The 13,481-nt window shown below is 37.7% G+C and overlaps 2 protein-coding genes across 4 annotated transcripts; one reads left to right on the forward strand and one right to left on the reverse strand.

Annotated features, from left to right (window-relative positions):
* Positions 1-246: 246 nt before the first annotated feature.
* Positions 247-2,991, reverse strand: LOC110827147 (uncharacterized). The gene is made up of 2 exons (XM_022058530.2): positions 2,841-2,991; positions 247-2,644 (listed from the first exon to the last, which is right to left on the reverse strand). Exon 2 carries the CDS (start codon positions 2,395-2,397, stop codon positions 916-918), a length of 1,482 nt encoding a protein of 493 aa, XP_021914222.1. The 5' UTR covers positions 2,398-2,644; positions 2,841-2,991; the 3' UTR covers positions 247-915.
* A 304-nt stretch (positions 2,992-3,295) lies between these two features.
* On the forward strand, positions 3,296-9,865 carry Ppt2 (palmitoyl-protein thioesterase 2). Of its 3 annotated transcripts, none has more exons than XM_022058533.2 (5): positions 3,296-3,620; positions 3,758-3,899; positions 5,947-6,054; positions 7,033-7,306; positions 8,612-9,865. In XM_022058533.2, the coding sequence occupies exons 1-5, from the start codon at positions 3,477-3,479 to the stop codon at positions 8,808-8,810; spliced, it is 867 nt and encodes a 288-aa protein (XP_021914225.1). In that variant the 5' UTR covers positions 3,296-3,476; the 3' UTR covers positions 8,811-9,865. The 3 variants fall into 3 exon arrangements, with proteins under 3 accessions (XP_021914225.1, XP_087208827.1, XP_087208828.1); XM_087352701.1 differs by having other exon boundaries at positions 3,525-3,666; XM_087352702.1 differs by having other exon boundaries at positions 3,527-3,666; positions 3,742-3,899.
* Positions 9,866-13,481: the final 3,616 nt, after the last annotated feature.

A 13,481-nucleotide genomic window follows, 5' to 3' on the forward strand; every position in this document is an offset into this window, starting at 1 on the left:
TCATTGGTTTTCTGATGGTAGGATCACTTGATACCTCAATTGTCTCATCTCTTTGTTTTTGTAGAAGTCAGTGAGACCGTCATCTAAGAATCTTTTGATGCCAGGTTGTTGTAATGAAGCTCTGTTATGAAGTTCAGATGGACAAATATGATTAAGACGTGGATGCAGACTTGGTAGTGTGATCTAGAATGAAGATTCAAAGGGTTTACTGCAGTGCAGTGGATGCATTACAATTTTAATAGATAGTCATGTGATAATTCATTTATTAATATTGTGATGTCATTTTTGTTGTATTATGCACCATGTTTGAAAATGAATAAGACAGTTACAATTGGCTATATTTAATTCAATGCAGTTACAGCAGTTAAGTACCTTAGCACATAGAGAAATATTTCAACTTCTGGTTACATGTGTTCAAAATGTGTAATTAAAATTCTTCCCACGTACATTGTAGCATTGCTGTATCGGCTTGAGCAGTGACATCTGAGATGTGGCCTTATAGCTACGGCAAGAACTGTGGCATTTGTGGTCTGTAGACACAGCCATTGACAAGACCCCAGAAAAAGAAGGTAAGAGGTGACAAGTCTGGAGATCTAGGTGGGCAAGGTGTTGGTCCCCCATGCCCTATCCAACTTTTGGTAGCTGATTATGAAATGCTCTCATGGCCAAGTGAAAACTGGGTGGTGCCCCATCCTGTTTGAATATCAATTTGTTCCTAATATGCATTAATTTTGTTTGTAAAGAAACTATTCTGCCTGCAATACAACAATCTTGTAGAACATCATATACAATAGATTTAGTAAATTAATCTTATCATAAACACATTATTTTTAGCTGCCCTGATTGATAAAAATAACTTTGACCAACTTCTGTGTTTATACAGAAGAATATGCACAGACATTAAACTTTCTTGCGCTAGTACACAGAGAATTCCCACAAAGTCAGATCCAAATTAGATATTTGTATTTCGTAAAGTAGCTCCTGAATGTCATCAGGACTCAAACCCCACCCACTCAGAATTCCAATACTTTTCAGATTCGGGCACATGACCATGAGTACTTCAACTGTAATTCTAGATAGATCCCTAGCACTTCGAAACCACAACTCTCTCAGTTGTGGGAGTGTTGTCTTTCCAAGGATGTCTGCAAAATCACCATCAGTCAAGTCAATATCCTCCCCAATGCTCAAGTCTTCGATTTGTGGTGAACTTGACAACAGATATCTAACACATGATGTGGTTATTGCTGAGTGAAGAACTTCTAATTTTGTTAAACTGGGAAACATCACTTGATCATAATGGGTTAAAAACTCCATTTTGTAGCAGATGAGTTTTTTAAGTTGTGGGCAGTGCCTTGCTATTGAACTCATATCGACTACACCTTTTCCTACTAGAAGTTCTAATGTGTCAAGTGTTCTCCCACAATTCACAAACAGGAAATCTAGTTGTGCACAATCAAATCTATTCAATTTAACATGTTTCAGTTTAGAAATCAAATGAAGTCTTCCCACAACACCATCTGCTGGTCGATCCAAATATATAGATTCCAACTTCGGACACAATTTTACTATAGCATCCAGTGTATACGCATTCGTTCCTGTATCATGTAGATACTGTAATTTAGTTTCTCGTACTAGGTTTCCATCTTCAGATACAAAATTTAACAAAGCTTTGCCAACGAATGAATAACCACCTAAAGATTTCAAGTCAGGAAGGTTTTTCAAAAGTGATGCTACATTTGATGGGGTTATATCTCCCTCTCCTGGGCTCCCAATATTTACTATTTGTAAACGAGAAGGATGAACTGAAGAAGAAGGACCACAGCACAGCATTTCAATACCTTCCCATGAAATATTACATGCTCCTGAGATATCCAGAACTAAAAGCGAATCATGATCTCGCCCAAGTGTTGCCAGAATACCATCACTTGCAATGTGAGGTATGTACAGTTCTCTCAGGTTTGGTAACTTCTCCAGTGTATACTGTAATATTTGAGCCTCATCTCCTTTCACCCAGACTCCTTTCAAATCCAAAATCTGCAGTTCCGCTCCATGATCACTGACTATGTCCAATATTCTCATGTAGTATTCTTGAGGAAAAGCTCCTACAATTAGAGATTTGACATGGCCATGGAACAAAAGTTTTAAGGCACAAAATCTGATAGCAGCATCTAGTTCTTCACTGTTAAGAACTGATTGCATAATTTCTTGGGATATGTTAGATGGTACAGATGTGACATAGTTGGCAACTGACTGCAGTTCCTCCTCATACACTTCATAGGTGTCCCAGTCGTCTAAATTACCTTCAGCATGAATCAGTGTGATTGCAGTGACAATACTATTGACCATAACGCCAAGAGATGACATGTACAAAGATGGCACTGGGTATCGCGGAGACATTTCGATGTATGGCGTTGTAAATTCTTACAATGCAAAATTGCATTGCCACTATATCTTTGGTAACTAAGTAGACTCTTATGCTAAATAGGCACACATTTTTTTGTGGCTAAGTTCAATTGACTAACACCATACATTATAAGTTCAAGCTTTATACTACAGACATAACCATTATGCAAAGACTTGCTTTTACGAAACATGTAAATATTTTGCTAAATCCAAATGTCAATTTTAGGGCTGCAGGAAGAACCTGTAATTGATAAAGCACAATGTAAACACACTATGATAATTTCTATCATAAATTTAACTTGTATGTATGACACTGCACAGTGGCTGCCTTGTTTCAATTTTTTGCTTTGATACATATGTATGTGTATATAAATATAAATAATTAATCTTTAAATAACGGGTCATTTGGCTTGATGCTAACACAAAGGCCTACTTACTAAATGTCAAGTTACATTTTCTTTTGCCAATAAAGTTATCTTCTTTCAGAACACAACGTTAGATAGAACAGTATTTTGCAGGCACAAGAAGCACCAACTTGTAAAAATGCCAGAAATTTACTGCAGCATTTTTAGCTTATAGGCTTTGTGCCAAACGGATTGGCTCAAGTGCCCTTTAATTTTCGAAACTCGTTAAACACACTGTTTTAGTATATTGCAAGTAATATAATAATATAACGGTGAATACATAGATTATGTGTAAAAAATAACTTTCGATGGAATATTAAAAGTTGGAGGTTAATTCCTCAACATCCAGGACACACATTTTTAGAATGCTCATGATTCAATAGAGGCATGATGGAGGCAGCAAGTTCCTCTGATTTGTTAGTGTCCACTTACAAGACTACACGGCGTTATAAAAAAGAAGATGGCCATTTAAAATGAGTGTCGCCATGAAAATCTCAAATCACATATATATACTTTTTGATTTGCGTTAGGGAAATTATATTTACGTACACACTGGCGTGTGTCATCTGTTTCGTGTATAGTCAGCTGATCAGTGCTTGTGTCAAGGTTTGGAAGTTGTATGAATTTGTGTAGTGAGCAAAGTGGCAAAACGGGAACGTGTAGGATATTATGTCCGTTTGTGAAAACTGGGCCGTTATATTCACATATTTATTTTTAGGAACATGTATTACTGCTTACAAACCAGTCGTAATTATACACGGCGTTTTGTCAGGAAACATAACTATGCTTCCAATGGCAGAACGTATAAAGCAGGTGAGATTTGCGTTCAAATTGAATGAAAGAACAGTAAAGGCCAAAGGTAAACAATTTTAAAATAATGTTATTTACAGTTCATTTGCATATGCTGTTCAACAAAAATTTGTCTTTGATAAAGTATTTTGTGTCGACAGGCGCATCCAGGAACGAAGGTATATGTGACAGATAAATTTGCAGGATTTTCAAGTCTTACTCCAATGTGGCACCAAATTCAAGAAATGGGCGAAGATTTAATGAAGATATCAGCAGACCATCCGGAGGGCATAAATTTAATTGGTAATTTATTTGATTATTGAATCTACAATGAATTTACAAATATGTATTATGTAAACAAATTTCATCTCTGAACTGGTGTGTATGTGCTAAAACCCAGCATAATTTAGCGACAATTACTGCATTCAGGGATGGGTTGAAAACGAATTCTCTGAATTAAAAAAAAAAAAACAACTTTGCTGTGTGGTGATCAAATATATGAATTCAGGTTTCATTCACTGTTATGCATAGCATAAACAGCTGTAAGTGGTTTTCTAATGTGTCCCAAATTGCCATTAATTTCCGGATTTATTTTTAGTTTCTAAGGACAGGGCTTGAAAAATACTGTCTCCCACTTGCTTGAGACAAGTTTATTTCATGAGTTGTCGAGCATGAACTTAACAAAACGATACAGTAAATATATTTACCACGGTAGATGAGCATTATGAGAAATTCAACTTGGATTCCTTTGTGGTGTTCACATTCTGAGACTGCTGTTCAAAGTGGGAAGTTAGTAGCCTCAGTTTTAGTTTCAAGATGGTTCCGCACAATACACATAGTGTGGGGTCCCATTACACAGTAGTTATGGAATGGAGATGTTGAGTTTGATCTAAATATGATTCTGAAATGCAAACAAGGTACATAACTAATTGACTAACATGGAACAGGGCTCTTCTTAAGAAACAATAGTAAAGAAATTTCCCACTTTTTGTATAACCCAAACATTCATCACTATGTTCACAAGAGCCCAGCACTGGTCTCTGACCCAATCCAGATGAATGTGATTTATGCCATCATATCCTATTTCTTCATTTTAATACTGTCCTCACATTTACATATAGATTTCCTAAGTCATCCCTTCAGATTTCCTGATTAAAATTGTCTATGCATTTCTCATCTCCATGCATAGTATATACCTTACTCATCTAATCCTTTATTTTGTCACCCTATTAATTTTTTGTATGAGCCTGTGTAGGTCAGTCAGTATAGTGACTGGCTACAGACTGGATGACCGGGGTTCGATCCCTGACAGGGTTAGGATTTTTTCCTCTAGACTCTGCGTCCAGACTGGCTCTGGGGCCCACCCAGCATCCTATCCAATGGGTACCGGGGTCCTTTCCCGGGGGTAAAGCCGGTCGGGGCGTGATGCTGACCACTCACCCACATCTAGTGCTGAGGTCAAGAATGAGTAGGCGTTATACCCACTTTTCCCTCCAAGCGCCTACATGGCGCGTAGTAGGACAGTTTTACTTTTTACTTTTTTATTAATATTTGGTGAAGATTATAAGTTATGAAGTTCCTCATTATGCAGTTTTCTTCATTCTCTTGTTACCTCCTCACTGTTATGTCCAAATATTTTCCATATCCTGTTCTCAAACTCTTTCAGTCTGTTTTATTCCTCTTAAGGCAAGGTGCTATAAGAGTGTGATGATGTTGTAGTACATTTAGAGCAACCACAATTATCTAAAAATTATGTTAAAATTATATGTTTTAGTTCTTACTGAAGTAACTTTCACATTTATCTAGAATCAGAATTGATTACCAGATTTCAGATCATTATATATAAAGTATTTCTTTGATATACTTACTGCCTTTTGTGTAGTAAAAATTCTGATTACATAATATACATGTATAGAACACAGTTTTGTTATCACTAGTGTAGAGCATAATAGTCCTATGATGATGTTATGATGTTTATACTCTAAGAATGCACCTTTACTGTTTTCACAAGGGTGCGTTTACTTGTTACTGTTATAAAGAAACATAAAAAAACGGTTCCACATGTAGGCACTTGGGGGGAGAGGGAATAGAGCTCCTACTCATTCTTAACCACAGCACTAGATAGGGGTGAGTGGTCAGCATCGTGCCTCAGCTGCGCTTTACCCCTTGGAATTTGGTCTCTGGTACCCATTAGATAGGAGGCTGGGTGGGCCCCAGAGCTGGTCTGGATGCAGAGACTAGAGGAAAAATGCTCTGCCCCTGTCAGGAATAGAATCCTAGTCCATAGCCAGTCATTATGAAGAAACATATTGTTTTTAAATTTTTCTGAATACTTCATTTGTGTTTTCAGGGTATTCACAGGGAGGTCTGATTGCTCGAGGAATTCTTGAACAGTTTCCTAATCACGTTGTGGACACTTTCATATCACTGAGTTCTCCACAAGCTGGACAGTATGGCAGTACGTATAAATTATTTGCTATCACACACACACACACACACACACACACACACACTTATACACACAGTAACTAACAGTCGGTCTGTCCGTCTCACCCTCTTCCTCTTATTTAAGAAAAACAGTAAAGATAGAAAATGAAATTGGAAGTTCTCTTGATGGTGAAGATGTCATGTATGGTTTTCTGGGTATAATGCCATGAACATGGAGACCGTATGTTTGCTCTAACGTTGGTATCTGCTTTGAAGTCTGTATGATGTTACAGTCTGGAAGAACAAGATTGACAAATGACAAAAAATGTACATTTTGGAGTGCTCTGGGAAAATTACAATTTTTTTTTTCCATTTTGAATATTAGGCACTAATGAGTCCAGAAGACTTAAACAATGGTATATTTCTCCCAGAACAGTGTGTCATAGGAAAGAATGGTAAAAAGGAAAATGTTCTCTTGGCGAGACAACACTGGAGAAATTAGGGACTTTTCAGTTTTAAAAATTAGGCTCATGATTATCCAGTACACATATACAATGACTGCTTCTCCCAAATGGTGCTTTGAAACAGGTAAATACAAAAAGTGTTCATTTTGGATAAACAACCTTAGGAAAATTGTAGATTTTAATCTGTTTAAGAAGTAAGGCGTAGGGATGTCCAAGAAACTTGATACATTAACAGAATTGGTAAAGACTGAAGTGTTCCCATTGGAGAGACAACTCTGGAAAATTATTAATATTTTCTGTTTTAAAATTTGGGCATAGGGGGTGTCCAAAACTAGTGGCACACTGTAGAAAAAAATTTAAATACAATTTCCCATGTTCTTAAGTCATCTGAAGATATGTTAATGCTCTATCGTAGAAAACACATTTTAGATTTCTGCTGAAATTCATTGGGCATCGCTAGTTTGTCATTACTCAGATATACTGAAAAGTACCACTTACAATGTGAAGTAACAATTAATTATCTTGAATCTCCTTTTTTACCACAGCCAAATTCCTGCACCTGTTTTTCCCTGGCATGGTCTGCCACACAGCATATGAACTATTTTATTCTTCTATTGGACAACATACATCTATTGGCAACTATTGGAATGATCCACATCACCAAGGCCTGTATCGTAATTACAGCAGATTCTTGCCATATATTAACAATGAAGTTTTGTCATCACAGAGCAATACTTACAAATATGGCATTACAAAGTTACGTAAACTCATTTTGATTGGTGGGCCTGATGATGGCGTGATCACACCTTGGCAGTCTAGGTGAGTAGTTATTAAGAAATTTCAGTTTAGGTTAAAATATTTTAAGTTACTGAAGTCACAGACTGTTAACATTTTGTATCTACAAGTATATTACTTGAAATGAAAACATTTCGGAGACCACCTCTTCTGTCATCATTGCAGAATAATGGTGATAAGAGGCAGAGAATGTATCTGAAATTCTTTACTTCAACTCCCAATTGATGCAATTCAACCAGAGAAACCTTTGTCACTGTCCTGTAAATTGTTGGTTCCAGACTTTTATTGCTGTGACTTTAAATTTACAGCAAATTTGATCCCCTGTCCAACTTTTTGAGCACTTTTAAGTATTAACAGAAAGTCTGATTATCCTTCTGATTTTACAGAGAACTCTATGACTTTGTTTTGTGATTTATGAAGTTGAGAATCAGTGTTGTAATTTCCATTTGGAAATTATCATAATTATGTGCAATGAAGAAATTACTAAGGAAATGATTTGAATTGCTAGTTAAGGCTTTAGTTTACTTTAATTTTCAGTTGAATAATTTTTGTGGATTTTATTAGAATTCTTAATTTGGAATGCTGTATATTGTTACCTAATCACTTAGGTAAAAGTATTTGTATAGATAAGAATCATTTGTGTTAGATTTAATTTAGAATGTTATAAAAGCAAACTGGAATTGTGTGCAAAAAATTCATAATATTATTTTACAGTTCTTCTGTATTGTTTTCTTATGCTGTAGGGTCATTAATTAGAATATGAATTTAAATAATTGAATTATAGTACTGAAACATCTGAAAACTTTATGAATGTTGTACTGTTTCTCGCTTCACCACTTTCATATATAGAATTTAGCTGTATGCTTTCAAGGAACGTTTTGTTCCTTGCTTTACACGACTTTGAATTTGCTCCTTGTCCAACTTGTTTAACTTGGTGGATGCATTTTGAAAAGGACTGTACTTAATGTAAAATTTGCTTTAATTAAACCCAGTTTTATGTTGTAAAGGAATAAAATTCTGCAAATTTAATTTATTTCACTCAATCAAACCATAATAATTTTACTGACATTTCAGAGATACTTGCTGCCTATCATCACTTTCTTATTTGCATGCGTGCTAGGCAAGAGCCACTGGAAACAAACTTATCCCGTAAATGCTTGGTTATTGTTTTAAATTAGCAGCACTGCTTATCATAATATCCTTATCGATTCACAGTCCATAAAATTTTTATAACATCTTTATGGCCTTAATCAAGTGTGCAGACCTTTTAACTGTATATAAAAAGGAACTTGTAACATGTTTCTTACAGTAGATTTCAATTGTTTTCAGTCACTTTGGTTACTTTGATGACAATGAAGAAGTTGTGGAGTTGAGGGGTCGTAAAGCTTATGTGTTGGACAAGTTTGGTTTGAAGACATTAGACAAGAGAGGGAGACTCACACTGATTGAGCTGAGTGGAGTTTCACACTATGACTGGCACACAAACAAAACTGTCATAGACAAGTACATAGTACCATTCCTCAGCTAGAGCTGCAGTACTTTGTTGTGAAGTTTGGTGTGAGATGCCATCTGCTGAAGAAGTTACATGTTCCATGACCCACCCATGTAATTCAGCAATTTTAATAGATCTTGATGTCTGATTTAAAAAAAGATAATACTGTTGGGATCACTAAATTTTTCAACTGTGTCCATCGTCTGTGTTTTTGTTAAAAGAACACAACGTTTCAGAAGTTAGATCTGCTTCCATCCTCAGGTTAAAAAGTGGGGAGGGGCATGAGACCTAATTCATACATAAGACAAATTATACTTTCCAGGAATTCAACTTTGATGAGAGTTTCTTGAAATGTTACTTCGTGTTCAAATATGTTTAAATTGCATTCCCATACTTCAGGTGTTTGTTTCTGCATTTTAAATCAGTGTTTTTTGTTCACATGTTGATTTAATGATATCTGACAGTACAAAATAATGTGACAGCATTAAATTTTGTGATAACACTGGAAAAATGGGGACAGAAACTTATAAATAGAAGCAGGAATGAACCAAACAAATTTTGTGTACCTCTGTTGTTTGAAAGAAGGACAAATGTCTGTCAGAAGTGATGAACATATTAGACACCTTTTTCAAGTAGAAATCATGAATAAGTAGCTCAAGCACGTGATTTAGTGCAAAATCACAAAAGACTGACTATATATGAAATAGGTGAAGAGGTAGGAATATATTATTGTACATGACACATCATTTTTATTGAAGGTTAGGGAGTGAGATACAGCTCAACTAGAGTTCATGCTATTACTCCTTACATGAGTAGGAAGAAAATTGTTTGTGTGTTACTTCTGACTTTTTTGAATGCATAGAAACTGATAAAAAGAACCTTAAGAGTTGCTAATTGTCTTCTTAAGTGATGCACATGTTGAATACCATGAGTTTGTATGACAGTGTCAGACTTCTGGTCAACATTTTTATTTGATAATGCTAAGCCATGTCCATGGTGCAGTGTACGAGGTGCGATCGGAAAGTTTCAAGACTGCGCCTATAAAAACCCGTACACTTATCTCAGGTATTAAATTCAATTGAACAACTTTCTGCCTGGTTTCTGCATCTCCTTGGCGTGTAAACATCAGCGTGGTATGCGGTTGATCAAACAATGGCTTAGTGGGATTTCATCTTCATTATCTTCTTACATGGAATTCGTAGATTAACACAAATCTGAACGAGGTTGTGGAATGGCTCGTTAAGCTCCCACCAGTTCCAAACATAAAGTCGTCATTACATTTACACCGTGACGTTTCTCTGCACAATTCAAATTGTCTACATGCTCATTCTATACGCAGAACTGACAAACATTTTAAAATATTATTGTTATTGGTTGTACTCGCCACGAAAGTCTCAAATCCTACATCTTAACAATTAGTTACAACAAAAAATATCTTCATAAAAATACGCAATGCTTTTTGTAAATTGTTGTTCATTTGCTGTTAAGGAATTTTGGATCTTATGAGAGAATATTTTTGATGCCTGTGTTGTTGGATTTTACGCCTTACGGAATAATATTTATGAGTATGTGTTTAATTCTTTAGATTGGCCCATCATTCTTGACTACTTAATCTTGATATTAATAAGAGTGGTAAATGGTATCTCCTTTGTATCAGTTGCCAATGGTTATACGAGGTGCGATCGGAAAGTTTCAAGACTGCGCCTATAAAAACCCGTACACTTATCTCAGGTATTAAATTCATCCATCACCCTCGAAGTAGTTCCCCTGGGAGTGAACACAACGATCCCAGCGCCGCTGCCAAGCCTGGAAGCATCCCTGGAAATCTTTCTTTGTCAGCCTGTCAAGCACCATCTGCGATTCTGCCTGAATCTCTTCTATCGTCTCAAATCTCCTTCCCTTTAGCTGAATTTTCATCTTTGGGAAGAGGAAGAAGTCACACGGAGCTAAATCCGGCGAATAAGGAGGGTGCGGGATGACGGCCATGGTGTTTGAGGCCAAAAACTGCCGAACTTTGAGGGCGGCCATTTTTAAAACGTGAATGCCACACAAAAGTTTGTGCACGACCCATTGCGGACTCCCCAAATGCTTGCTTTAGCATTTCATAGGTTTCCGTAGCCGTTTTGGCGAGTCTTTGGCAAAATTTGATTTGTTCATGAAAATCCGCCATTCCGAAATAGCAGGAGGGTCGGTGTAATGCACTACCAAAACGCCCGTAACTAAGAAACAAATGCTAATTCGATGATGCCGGCTGGCACACTGATTCGCTATGAATGTAGGCCGCACCCCCTAGCGGCAGAAGCTCGTACTACATCCGGTTCGCCCTCTATTGACACAGTCTTGAAACTTTCCGATCGCACCTCGTATTGCACATAGACAGTTGCAAAAGTACCATGGCAGTGCACTTGCCCATTGGGCCCAGCTTATGTGATACATTTGTTTGCTGAACAGAGAATTACACAAGTCACATAGCTCTGTATTTGGCTTCCTGATACTTGTAAGATTTGAGGTTTTCACAGTGGTGAGTGATATTGATCGCCCTGATGACGGAGGCATTATGACCTCTGAAATATTGGTTAACATCGACCAGACTACACAGCGCAAGAACCCAGAAGACAGAAATCTTCCTGATACATGTTTCTTTTTCCTTAACTTATAATAAACTTGAAAGGCAAAACAGTTGGTAATATGGAGAAAATTAATACAGTAGAATTGAGAAGTTGTTGGTCATTCCAAATGTGAAGTTTGAAGGGTGCTTCTGCCACTGGCAGAAACAGTGAAACAAGTGTGTGCATGTAAAATGGCTGTCTTCTTGGTAATTGTGGTGTGTAGTCTGCTAGAAGGCTACTGACATTTTAGATGTGTTTGCTGCCTCCGTCATCAGAGTGATGATTGCCCTAATGATGAATGCAGTTGGAGAATTCTACCAGACTGCACAACTGAGAAAACAGCCATCTTAATACTCACTACCATGAGGACCTGAAATCTCACCAAGTACATATATGTTGAAGGAGCCTACTTTGATTGGGTCCAACTGTACCATGGTGGTGTCCTGGCATACATATAGATTAGGGCAGAATATTAACAAACCGTACCTACTGACATATTCAGAGTACTGGTTAGAGCTCTCTGATAGACTGTCTCTCCATGTCTCGATCTCTAACACCGTCTCTCTCGGTCTCGGTAGCTCAGAGACCGTCATTAAGAGATCAGTTCGTGCAGAGAATGAGTCAGGCGCACACCACATTCGTCAGAGAAACAGTACGAGAGGGACCGGTTCTGGTAGGCATCAGGTGGGGGAATTTTGAAAAATTTCAAAATTTTCAAAAAATCAAGAAATGCTGAAAATTGTCCAAAAAGCGCACAAAACCAAAAAATTTGAAAAATTTCACATAAAAATGTTTTCAATTTTTTTAGTTTTGTGCGCGTTTCAGGCAATTTCCAGCATATTTTGATTTTACGAAAATTTTGAAAAATTTCAATATTTTTTTAAAACCTCCCCAAGAGATGCCTGCCAAACTCGGTGAATGCCTCACCCTGTCTCTGCCGGATTCGGCCTCTGTCTCACCCGGTTGCTGTCTGCACTAAACGGCCTCTGCAGGATTCCGACTCTGCCGGTGAGGGTCTGCCTTACGTGTTGTGTGCCGCACTAGGGCTTCTCAGAGAGTGGTGGCGTACTCCTGTAATCCAGCTACTTGGAGGCTAGGTGTTGTTGCTGGGTCATACAGAGACCGAGTCAGGCACACACCGCATTCGTCAGAGACACAGTACATCAGAAACAGTACGAGAGGGACCGGATCTGCAAGCCTTCACGTGGGGGGATTTTGAAAGTTTTCAAATCCAAAAATGCTGCAAATTGTCCCAAAAGCGCACAAAAAAATGAAAAATTTCACATCAAAATTTTTTCAAAATTTTCAAAAAAATTTGGTTTTGTGCGCCTTTCAGACAATTTCCAGCATTTTTTGATTTTTCGAAAATTTTGAAAATTTTCAAATTTTTTCAAAGGTCTCCTCTAGAGATGTAAGCCAGACTCGCTGAATGCCACATCCTGACTCTCACAGACTCGGCCTCTATCTCACCCAGTAGATGCCTGCCTCGGTGTCTGCACCAACCGACCTCTGAAGGACCCTGGTCTCTGCAGGCCCGTGCCTGCTTCACGTGTTGCATTCCGCACCTGGGCTTGTCAGAGACGTCACGTCAGATCTGTCTTACAGAGACCGGTCCGTGCAGAGCCCGAGCCAAGCACTGACCGCATTCGTCAGAGACAGTACATCAGAAAGAGTCAGAGGGAGACCGATTCTGCAAAGCATCAGGTGGTGGAAATTTGGAAAATTTGAAAATTTTCAAAAAAGTCGAAAAATGCTGGAAATTGTCCAAAAAGCGAACAAAACCAAATACACTGAAAAATTCAACCTTTATTTTTTTTCCGAAATTTTCAAAAAATTTTGGTTTTGTGCGCTTTTCAGACAATTTCCAGCATTTTTTGATTTTTTGAAAATTTTGAAAATTTTCAAATTTTTTCAAAGGTCTCCTCTAGAGATGTAAGCCAGTCTCGCTGAATGCCACATCCTGACTCTGATAGACTCGGCCTCTATCTCACCCAATAGCTGCCTGCCTCGGTGTCTGCACCAACCGACCTCTGAAGGACCCTGGTCTCTGCAGGCCCGTGCCTGCTTCACGTGTTGCATTCCGCACCTGGGCTTGTCA

This window comes from Zootermopsis nevadensis, unplaced genomic scaffold (assembly GCF_977971745.1).
Source record: "Zootermopsis nevadensis isolate Lab colony 2312 unplaced genomic scaffold, Znev_1.0 Znev_ptg000021l, whole genome shotgun sequence".
NCBI classification, from domain to species: Eukaryota; Metazoa; Arthropoda; class Insecta; order Blattodea; family Termopsidae; genus Zootermopsis; species Zootermopsis nevadensis.

What these genes read in the sequence shown, in the direction of transcription:
- LOC110827147 (XM_022058530.2), bottom strand. Translation starts at nt 2,397, where the DNA reads ATGTCTCCGCGATACCCAGTGCCATCTTTGTACATGTCATCTCTTGGC.
- Ppt2 (XM_022058533.2), top strand. Translation starts at nt 3,477, where the DNA reads ATGTCCGTTTGTGAAAACTGGGCCGTTATATTCACATATTTATTTTTA. An exon ending in TGGCAGAACGTATAAAGCAG is followed by an intron (nt 3,621 to 3,757) that starts GTGAGATTTGCG and finishes TTGTGTCGACAG; the next exon opens with GCGCATCCAGGAACGAAGGT. An exon ending in GGAGGGCATAAATTTAATTG is followed by an intron (nt 3,900 to 5,946) that starts GTAATTTATTTG and finishes TTGTGTTTTCAG; the next exon opens with GGTATTCACAGGGAGGTCTG.